Source organism: Orycteropus afer, unplaced genomic scaffold (genome assembly GCF_000298275.1).
Source record: "Orycteropus afer afer isolate SDZICR_OR568_19922 unplaced genomic scaffold, OryAfe1.0 scaffold00011, whole genome shotgun sequence".
Lineage (NCBI taxonomy): Eukaryota > Metazoa > Chordata > Mammalia > Tubulidentata > Orycteropodidae > Orycteropus > Orycteropus afer.
In genome coordinates this window covers 25,125,324-25,136,846 of record NW_006921598.1, presented here as the reverse complement: position 1 = coordinate 25,136,846, position 11,523 = coordinate 25,125,324, and the positions used below count along the sequence as shown (strand labels likewise).

The window sequence follows — 11,523 nt, the reverse complement described above, 5'->3', positions numbered from 1 at the left end:
TTCTTCTTCTTCTTCAGTAGGAGCACATATTTTTCTGTTCACCATCTATTATTATAAAACAGCATTATGATACCTATTTAATTACATATTTTTACTGATGACTTAATATGGTATAAGATAGGCACACATTGTTCTAGGTGAGAGTAAGTCTGAGAATATTTTATATGGTGGTAGATCAGTTCTTTGAAGGATGCACAGAGAATACTTTAACAGGAAAAAGAGAGTCAAAGTGGAGAATTCACAAGTGGGGGAAATTTCTGAACAGAGATGTGAATGGGAATGATGAGTTTAGGTTGTATGTATCTCTTTGTATAGGTATGATCTAACCACAGTGGCTGGGTAGAATTGAAAGATTGAAATGTAGCATAAGGACTTTGAATTTCTGTAGTAGGATAGGCATGGCAACTTAACTGAATTTTCTGGACCATTGTACCTTTAACTTTATATATAAAAAATTGTTTTTTTTTTTTTTTTAAGCACACATTTTGTACAAGACCCTGTGAAAGCCCAATAAAAACATGGTGGAGGCCCACAAGGGACTTATACTTCAATGGAGATGATGATACTAAATCAATGAATGAAGTGTTCTGACATGTATTTCCTATAAGTACATTCATATTGTCAGACTGTGATATAGTGTTGCTTTGGCAAAACATGCATATAGTGGCAATTGAAAGCCTTTGAAGGTGTAGAAGCAGAGCAGAATCCCGAGCTTCATCATGCAAATATTGAGAAGGTTGGCCTCATCTGTCTTCATATGAAGGGAGCTGGTTAGAGGCAGGAATAGCAAGTAAGATCTATTAAAGAACAAAGGGTTAGGAAACAGAGGCTCTAAGAATTAGCAGAATGGGTTTGGGGAGAGGAAGGGCTTAAATTTGTATGAATAATTTAGTGATAATAATCACTTAGTGGACACTTTTCAAAATATAGAGTTCTACCCCAAATTTGCTGAATTTGAATTATTTTTGGGATGCAACCAGGCACATACATATTTAAAAAGCTCGCTAGAAGAGTGTGACATATACCTGGATGCAGACTACTAAATGAATTAGTGTATGTTTTTTCCACTCCAACAATTTATCAAATTGTCTGAACCTGCTATTTGAATCTTACACACTTAATGTGTATTTGTATGCATTTTTCTTCTGCATATTTTTTTTCACACTATTTTCAGTTCCTAAGAACCTTTTTTGTTAGTTTATGCCAAGTTGTATGAAAAACTTACTACTAATTAGTGCTCCTTTGCAAAAATCAATTTTGAGCAAATGATATGCACTCTTCAAGTTAAAAGGAATTTCTGTAACTTTTTTCTTATTAAATGATAGGAACAAAATTCAGGATGGATGTCCAAGCATGGTTTTTGAGAACTTCAAAGTTGGCTCTTGCCCTGGCAATTATCCGGTCAAAACCAGCAGACAAAAGCAGCAGAGAATATACAGAACATCTTGCAATGGTGGTGTCTGGGCAGGAGTCTAAGTGGAGATCAAAAGTCAAAGCCTTGGAAGCTGAAGTTCTGCAATTACGCCAGAAACTTCTTCTGAGCAGGATTTATTCAGGATCTTTTAAGAATGGTGAGTGTCTGAAATTACTTTTCGGTAATACGCTACCCTGTGTTAGTTCAGCTTCACAATTATTTAGAAATTTATACTGCCTCGGAAACCCAAGGAGGGGTTGCTATGAGTTGAATTGACTCAACGGCAGTGACTTTGGTTATTCTTTTGGTTATTATCAAAACACCAGATGGTTTAGTTTCCTTAAATATTAGGTTTCTTATTTTTGTCACATTTTTTTTTTTTTAAATTCTAGTTATTCATTAAAACTTACTGTTATTTGACAAGGAATCCAGCTATATTTGATGTTGGGATGAAGTTAGAGAATGAATATAGTGAAAATGTGAAGAAAATAATATTTTTAACTTATTAGAGAAATGCATTTTAAAATCTTATTGTCCAATCTTGTTATTTTACTTTATGTTTTATTTTGATCTTACATAAATTGATTTACCCAGTAGTCATATATCAGTTACATGCTATGGGCCAGGCATGTGGTGGATGATGAGAACCCAAACCATATAACATGAGGTGCTGTCTTTGATTAAGAACCTACCCTTCTAGAAGGGAAAACAGGGCTATAAATAATTAATCGAGTTGTGATAAATACTCCGGTAGAGATATTGACAAAGTACAGAGGAGAGAGCCATTCATTCTGCCTGGTTGCTAGGAAGGTTTTTCATGTCTGGACCTCAAGGGTCTGTCCAGTAGTCAGTGGGAGGCAAGAAACAGGAATATGAGAAAAAGAGCAAAAATGCAGAGTATTTGTTCCGTTTAGGCCACTGCTACTGCTATATTTCAGAGTAACCCAATTTTCAGAGTATATTCCACCAGAATAAACAGGTAACCATAACCTGGTGAAGAAGAGGTGTGTGGTAAAGATGTGATGGGTAATAAGAAAAAGGTGGGTTGTAACCAGATTCAGAAGGGAATTGAATGTTGTCCTGAGGGATATTTACTGTGTTTCTTCTTAAGTAAGTTGACCATAAAATTTATTGTGTTCACTGTGACCTTTGTGAGTATATAGAAGGGTGCTATTAATAATTATACTAGTTAAACAAGCAAAAACCAGAACTCACTTGAGAAAATTGGAACATTTTGTCACTTGTTCTTTAGGAACCATTGAACTTTTCAAAGCAGAGGATTGTTGCTCATATTGTGATAAACGTAATTCTGGGAACAGTTCTGAGTCATTAGGCTAGCAGTTCAAACCCACCAGCCATTCCTCAGAAGGAAGGTTGGGCAATCTACTTCCATAGTGATACTGCCTCGGAAACCCAAGGAGAGGTCGCTATGAGTCGGATCCAACTCGATAGCAGTGAGTTTGGTTTTTGGTTTTGGTTTTAAAAATGTGCATCAATTCAAGTTCCTTCTTTGCATAAAGTCTTTCCTTGGCTTCCTTTTATGCTGTGGGTGAGATCCAGACTTTGACTGCAACCCAGGAAAGTATGGGTAGTTTCACCTCCCTTCACCTCTCCCACCTTATCTCACCTACTCTCTCCCTTGTTCATTAACTCCACCCACCTTAGCCTTTCCTCAGTGCTCTTTCTCACCTGGGACTTTTGTTATGCTCTTCTCTCTGGCTTTTTGTGTGGCTGGCTGGCCTTTTCTACAGATCTTATTCCAAATGACACCTCCTCAGTGAGGTCTTCCTGACCACCTTATCTACATAACACCCCTCTTTACTCAAGTACCCCTTGATTATTTAAATATTTGTTTGGTTAGTTAATGCCTTATCTCTTGAACTATAGTTTACATTCATTGAGGGAAGGAGCTTTGGTTTTCTCAGCATTTTGTGGCTCAGTAGTTAAGCCACTTCTTCTTCTGAAGAAGAGGAGCCATTGTACAGAATGTGGCTGTTGCATCATGAGTGGGCAAGTATAGCCGATAATAGAACACTATCTTTAGTTTTGAGAATTATCAGGACAACTTGCTGAGTTAATCCCCAGCTGTTACTAAAATCCTATTACTGTGTGAGTGAAAATGGTATTACACGATTTATAGCTCCATTTTACTTTCTCTAAAGTCTTTCTAGATAATGGGCTCTTTGAGTAAATCTGGAGAACGACAAACAATCAATTTTTCTTAATATTTGTCCTGTGCAGCTATTCAGTTGACTCATTTAAAAATATCTAGTAAGCTTAAACTGTGACTATCATAAACATTCATGATATCAAAACTGATGTTTACAACACTAATATAATGATGTGTGTTATTTGTTTATATCATGAGTGTGCCTAACAATGAGAGGCTGGGTAATAATAACTTGTTCTTACATGGAAACACTTTAACTTACAGTACCTGAGAGAGAAATTTTCAAAAATTATATAATTACAATCAATTTTACTCACAGCAGGAGTCGCAGGTAAAGCATTTTAGTGCAGATGTTTGGAAGTAATGTGTCTCTCCATCTGTTAACTTACTCTTCCAAAATGAAGAATAAATGGGTAGATTCAGATAAATGGAGTCACTATTACAAAGGAGAGGGAAAAGTAAGAAAGGGGATTGTCAGATGCTTAGGAAAATAAAACAAAAACTGCAGCTATTTAAAGATGCACCATTTGAAAAGACTAATATGCTTTGTTCTAAGAAAACTTCATACTTAAAAATCAAAACTATATAACAGATGTATTTATATTATTAAATTTTTCTTTCTGGAATTTTCAGGGTTGCTTTACTTGTATAATTGTTCTTGAGAGTTCAGAGATAGCAGACTCTCAATAAATGTTGAATGGAATATTTCTTGACATATTGAGAGGCTGGAGAACTTAATTTATAGCATCAATTATCCATTAAGTAACTGAGCAATCCATAATTAAGTAAAGCATAGCTAAAATAGCAAAGTAAACAAATAATAAAGTATGATATGGTTTATACAGCATTTCAGGAACTTAGCTATTTCTTTTATTTATTTTCCACCAACTTCTTAAAGTGGATTATATATCTTTAGTATATTTATTAAGAGACTAGCCGGGTCTGACTCAATGGCATACAACAAAAACAACAACAGGCTATATAGAGAAAGGAGAACTCGAATTTGCTCTTGGGATTATGGTACATTTTCATTTCATTGAAGTGCTCACTAGTAGATGACAGACAAACACAAAGAAAGAAATTAAGAAAGAAACCCAGATCAGAAGGCAGAGACAAGATGGCATCCTACTAATACGCTCTGCCCAATCTCTATTCTATGGGCAAAATATTGAATGATGCAGGAAACATCAAGAGAAGATGGCAGGAATACACAGAGTCACTGTACCAAAAAGAACTGATCGATCTTCATCCATTTCAGGAAGTGGCATATGATCTAGAACCAATGGTAATGAAGGAAGAAGTCAAAGCTGCAATGAAAGAACTGGCAAAGAACAAGGCTCTGGGAATTGATGGCATACCGATTGAGATATTTCAACAAACAGATGCCCCATTGGAGGCACTCACTCACTTATGCCAAGAGATTTGGAGGACAGCTACCTGGCCAACTGACTGGAAGAGATCCATATTTGTGCCCATTCCAAAGAAAGGTGATCCCACAGAATGTAGAAATTATAGAACAATATCATTAATATGGCATGCAAGTAAGATCTTACTGAAGATAATTCAGAAACGTTTGCAGCAGTATATTGATAGAGAACTTTCAGAGGTTCAAGCCGGATTCAGAAGAGGACATGGAACAAGAAATATCATAGCTGTTGTCAGATGGATCTTGGCTCAAGGAAGGGAATACCAAAAAGATGTTTACTTGTGTTTTATTGACTATGCAAAGGCATTTGATTGTGTGGATCATGACAAATTATGGATAACATTGAGAAGAATGGGAATTCCCGAGCACTTGATTGTACTCATGAGGAATCTGTACCTTGACCAGGAGGCTGTCATTCAAACAAGAACAAGGGGACAATACATGGTTTAAAATCAAGAAGGGAGTGCATCAGGGTTGTATCCTTTCTCCACACTTATTCAATCTATATGCTGAGCAAATAATCCGAGAAGCTGGACTATATGAAGAAAAAGGTGGTATCAGGATTGGAGGAAGAATCATTAACAACCTGAGATATGCAGACGATACAACTTTGCTTGCTGAAAGTGAGGATGACTTAAGGCACCTACTGATGAAGGTTGAAGAATACAGTCTGCAGTATGGATTACATCTCAACATAAAGAAAACAAAAATCCTCACAACTGGACCAATGAGCAGCATCACAATAAATGGAGAGAAGATTGAGGTTGTCAAAGAATTCACGTTTCTTGGTTCTACAATCGATGCCAACAGAAGCAGCAGTCAGGACATTAGACGATGTGTAGCATTGGGAAAGTCAACTGCAAAGGAACTGTTTCAAGTGCTGAGGAGCAAGGATATCTCCTTGAGGACTAAGGTGCGCCTGACACAAGACATGATGTTTCCAATTGCCTCGTATGCATGTGAGAGCTGGACAATGAATAAGGAAGACCGAAGAAGAGTTGATGCTTTTGAGTTGTGGTGCTGGCGAAGAATGCTGAAAGTACCGTGGACTGCTAAAAGAACTAACAGATCTTCCCTGGAGGAAGTGCAGCCAGAATGCTCCTTGGAAGCAAGAATGGCCAGACTTTGTCTCACCTATTTTGGTCATGTTGTAAGAAGGAACCATTCCCAGGAGAAGGATGTCATGCTTGGTAGCGTGGAGGGTCGATGAAAGAGGGGGAGGCCTTCAAGGAGATGGATTGATATGGTGGCTGCGATGATGGGCTCAAGTATAGCAGGAATTGTGGGGCTGGCACGAGATCGGGCAGTGTTTCGTTCTGCTGTGCATGGGGTCGCTATGAGTCGGAAACGACTCGACGGCACTTAACAACTACAACAACAAATCTCTCTACAACAGAGACCCAGAAAAAACAAGTGAAACAGATACAAATAATGATCTTGGAACCCTGAGCATCAGATGAGAGGATAAAGAATTAGATTGAGCTCTGATTGGAAAGGGAGATGGAGTGGAGTCAGTGACTGGGGAAAGAAAAGATGCTGGGACTGGTTGAAGTGTCACCATTTTAAGCATAGACACATGAGACATGAACAAGGAGAAAATAGCTTCAGGAATCTACAGGGTGATGAAGATACATTGTAGACAGATTGGGAGAAATTCAAAGTGAGCAGAAGACATGGGAGAGCTGGGAGAGAAACTTGCAAGGAAATGAGTCAGACTTACAGTGGCACAGACAGCTGTGAAGCAAGGTGGGAGCCAGAGAAAGGGAATAAAATAACACCACTGGTAGATACGAGTCTTTGTGCTGAGGGCATATACCAGGGGAAAAGCCTCTGTTGGGGCAGTTGGAGAAGCTAGACTTAGAATTGCCTCTCATTTGATTGAAACTGGACAAGAGCTAGATAAATGGCTTTATGTGCCCAGAAGGGTTATGCCCATGTCAGTGAATCTTAACCGGAGAACTACACTTTCTGCTCTAACAAACAAACATCTTCCCAGTACCTAGGGGTAAATACTCTTTTTACCTCTACCACCACCCTGATCCCTGGCCTTCTCTTTGACAGCCCAGCCACCCCCAACAATTGAGCTGTAGCAGACAGAGTCAGAGGCTGAAGCTCACCTGCCCAGTGCCTGAGTTACTGACAGATCTTTTTCACACTCAATACAAGAGACACACCTCTGTAGCTTCCTCTCTCAGAGGTGTCCACTTGGGCCAGACATCTCCCACCTCTGTGAGAGGAAAAGCTTGTGTTGGGACAGTTGGAAAAATTAGTCTCCAGGTAGCATTTCACTTGAGTCTGGACAGGAACTAGATAAATGGCTATGTGTATCCAGAGGGTGCCAGACCTACACCAATGAATTGTAACTGGAGAGCTCCCTCCATTTTCTGCTGCAACAAACACAGCTTCCCTGGGACTTGGTGAAACCTCTCCTTACCTCCATGAAACGAAAAGCTAGGGAAGTCCCATCTGGATTCTCTGACCTCCTCTTCTACAGATTAGCCACCCTCAGGAACCCACTTTAAACACACAGACCCAGGGACTGCAGCTGCCCGTTCCTATGCTAATCATTATCACATAAGATGAGAACACAAGAGGCATAAACCAGCAGCCTTCTCTCTTTGAGGTACCCATTTGCGCCAGACTCCTTCCACCTCCATGGGCACACAGCTCGGTGGATCAGTGGTTTGTACAACTGCCTGCCTCTAGGGCGGTTGGCTGACCATAACTACAAACGTCTCTCTTCCTCAGCTTCCTTACTTTCTCTTTTCTTTACCCTAATTTTTCTTACTTTTTATTTGCTCATTTTTCAATCTTCCTCTTCTCCTTTCATTTTTACCAATCTTTCTTCATATCCACCCCTTTTCTTTTTCTCTATCTTTTATCTTTTATTTTATCTTTTTTCTTCTCCTTCTTTATTCTTTATGTGTGTGTGTTTCTTTCTTGCCCCATCCAAAAGGAGGAAGATACTAACTCTCTACTGGTCAACCATGCATGACCATCTCACCCAACAGACAAGTATGACCACTAGGTTCTATACCAGTAGGTCAGCTTCAAATGGTGAACAAAGTCTGTTCACCATGCTTGCAGCTCCTCTTCATGACAGAGAAGCATACCCACATTCCCATCAGTTATTCCACCAACCTGGGCACAGGTAGGGAGTTCTCCAATGCTGCAAAGCTAACAACCAAAGAAACATGCCTCCCGTACCCATATAGAACATTGAAACAAAGCAAAACAAAAAACTAAGGTGAAACAAATCAACACATAGCCAACAAATAAAAACGTCAATTTCAAAATGTCTTGGAGAAGCAGATAACTTCAAACAAAGAAATAGAATATGATCGTGGAACTGAGTGACCAATATAAAGAACTAGGAAACCATTCTGAGGAAGTATAGGCACTAGAACTATCTGATAAGGAATTCGAAAGACTATATGTGTGTGTGTGTGTGTGTGTATGTATCCAAGTCTCTCTCTCTCTCCAAAGATACAGATGTTCTCAACAACACAGTCAACCACCTTGACTTCATAGACATACGGAACATTCTAAACAACAAAAACACAGTACATATTCTTTTCCAGTGCACATGGATCCAGTGCACATTCTCCAGAATAGACCATATGTTATACCACAAAACAAGCCTCAATAAATTTAACAACGTCAAAATACTACAAAGCATCTTCTCAGATCACAGTGCTATATGAAATGAAAACTCATTAATAGGAAGTACAGGGAAAGTAATCAAATACATGGAAACTGAATCAAGAATTACTGGATAGCAGAAGAAGTAAAATCTAAAATTAAAAAATTCCTAGAAACAAATGAGACTGAAAACAGAACATACCAAAACTTTTGGGACACAGAGAAAGCAGTATTCAGAGGTCAGTTGATAGCAATAACTACACATAAAAAAAAAAAAAAAAATGAAAATCTACACCTCAACCCAACACCTACAACAATTAGAAAAAGAGCAGCAAAGGAAGCCTACAATCTCAGAAGAAAGAGCAGAGCAGAAATAAGCAAAGCAGGAAACAGAAAACAACAAGATTAGAAGCTGGTTCTTTGAAAATATTAACAAAAATTGACAAACCCCTGGCAGATTTTACTAAGGAAAAGCAAGAGAAATGTAAAAAGAAAAACAAACAAAAGAAAAAACCCACAGATAATAAATTAAATAGGTGATGTCCAAAAACCCACCCAAAATATAAAAGGATAACAGAATACTGTGAAGAACTGTACTCTAACAAAGTTAAGATAACTTCTTAGCTACATGCAGGAACCTTGAGAGGGTGAGTTGCTGGGCTTGAGGGCTTGGGACATGGTCATGAGGGACGTCAAGCTCAATTGGTGCAACATGGTACACAGAAACATTGTTCTACATTCTACTTTGGTGAGTAGTGACTGGGGTTTTAAGAACTTTTGAGTGGCCATCTAAGATGCAACTATTCATCTCTCCCCATCCAGAGCAATGAAGAGTAAAGAAAATCAAAGTCACATGGAAATAGTACAAAGGACTAATGGGCCATGGAAACCTCAGCCTACATGTCCCTGAGACTAGAAGGACTAGATGGTACACAGCTACCAATGCCAACCATTCAGAAAGGGATCAAAATTGAAAATCTTGGGCATAGTGGGAAAAAAAGTAGAATGATTCAGAAACATAAAAAACAAAACAAAACAAAAAAACACAACAGTATTACTGGTTGGATAGAGACTGGTGAAACCCCAGAGACTGTGGCCCCTAGTCAATCTTCAGCCCTGGATTTGAATGCACTCCTTTGACTGAACTCTCTGTGAAACAATAGACAGGCCTAAGACTGAGCAATTACACCAGGGAGAGGAAATGCAGTCCCTTTGAATTATTAACCATGGGAGATCAGAAAGGCAGCATTTGCATGGGGAGAAAGCTAGGGAATCAGGGATACATAAACAAGAAAGACACAGGAAAAAGGTAATCACAAGGAGTAAGTGGGAAGAAACCTGTTACGCTGTGGAGATTTTAATCAAAGTTATGAAACTAAATGTGAATTGTGTGTGGAAAATGAACCTGCTCTGTCAAATTTTCAACCAAATCACAATAAAAAGTTTTTTTTTTTTTTTTTCCAAAAAGAAAGAAGCCCAGATATTCAATCATACATTTCTCAAAACCTTTTTTTTGGTAATGTGGGAAAGACTATTGGTTGTCTACCCAATAGCCAGCTACCTTCTTCCTTACTAACACACTTCAATTTTGTTTGAGCTTTATCCCATTGGGTTAATCAGTGAAAGGCTTAGACTTGTTTTCCTGGTATTTTCCTAAGGTTGGACATGGGCCTAATCCTGGCAAATAAAAAGTTAAAAACAATGTGTTGTGTTTTTTGTAAAGATTTTCGTCTCAGATAAAAGAACTGAGGACCTTGAAATAACATTTTTAAGTAGTTTACCTCAACCCTTTGTTTTTTTGTGTGGGATACTGTCACATGAAGATATGATACTTGGAATTGTGGTTGCCATTTTGCAACTATGGGGCAATATTGAAAAGTTAAATCCACTCTGCTAAGAGTACTGAAGTGGAAAGATGACAAGAACCTGGGTCCTTATTGACATTGCTGAGTAGCCAAAGCAACTCTAGGATTACTTTATTAAGAGTTTTCAAAACAGTAAAAAGTATTTAAGCCTTTGTTATTCAAGTGTTCTGTTTCTTATATCTGAACACATTATAACTTACATAATGGAATGGGGGTCATCAGTGAGTTAGAGAGTTCTGCTTTCTTTTTCAAGCATCTTGAAATAGAAGGGAGAAACAGAGATACAGGAAAACACAGCAAAACATCATCAACAACAAGCTATCTTCTTTAACCTAGATAACTCCTGTTAAAGATGAGCTCATAATCTTGGCAAGGCTTCAGTCTGGTCCGTATGTGAATGTGAGGGAGACTAGAGCATAGACACTGGCCAGGAAGATGTCAGTGGCTGTTGCTGAATGTTGACTAGGGAGTGAAGGGGGTGTGGTAACAGGAACAGGGCCTTGGTAGGAGAAATGGCACAGAACTTTAATGAGCATATTTAGGATTAGAAATTTAAATTGTATTTATAGTTAAGGGGTGGTTGGGAGGCAAGAAGATCTTGACAGTTGCCGTAGTACTTATAATAGTCATTTTACATTCATAAGAAGAAAGTAGAAGAATGAAGTGGGTGTGTTTTTCTCCCACAATTCCAAGTACTGAATGTCTTCATAAATGATAGATTGGCTACTGGTTGAGCAACTGGTTAGAATGAAAAGAAGTTTTGAGGAAAATGAAACCAAATTAAGGGATTGATTTATGTGTTTATTTAGTAAATATTTATCAAGTATAGTGTGTTCGTATGGAGTGTTGGCATGTGTATGTGTGTGTGTGCAGAACATCCCAATTAGTTTAGGTTGAACTTAGCTCTTCTAAAAGTGTTCAGCCCTGGGAAACAACCAGCCCAATCAGAGAGCTGTAAGATCTGTCCTACTATTCTACCTGACACTGTTAAAATTAATACTCTATC

The 11,523-nt window shown here is 38.4% G+C and overlaps 1 protein-coding gene across 1 annotated transcript in view; it reads left to right on the top strand.

Moving 5' to 3' along the window:
* The first annotated feature begins 1,339 nt into the window (after positions 1-1,339).
* MEI4 (meiotic double-stranded break formation protein 4) overlaps positions 1,340-11,523 on the top strand; it is a 261,292-nt gene continuing 251,108 nt past the window's right edge. Inside the window, exon 1 of the mRNA XM_007951339.1 lies at positions 1,340-1,571. Coding sequence (XP_007949530.1) covers positions 1,340-1,571 — 232 coding nt within the window. The remainder of the gene's footprint in view (positions 1,572-11,523) is intronic.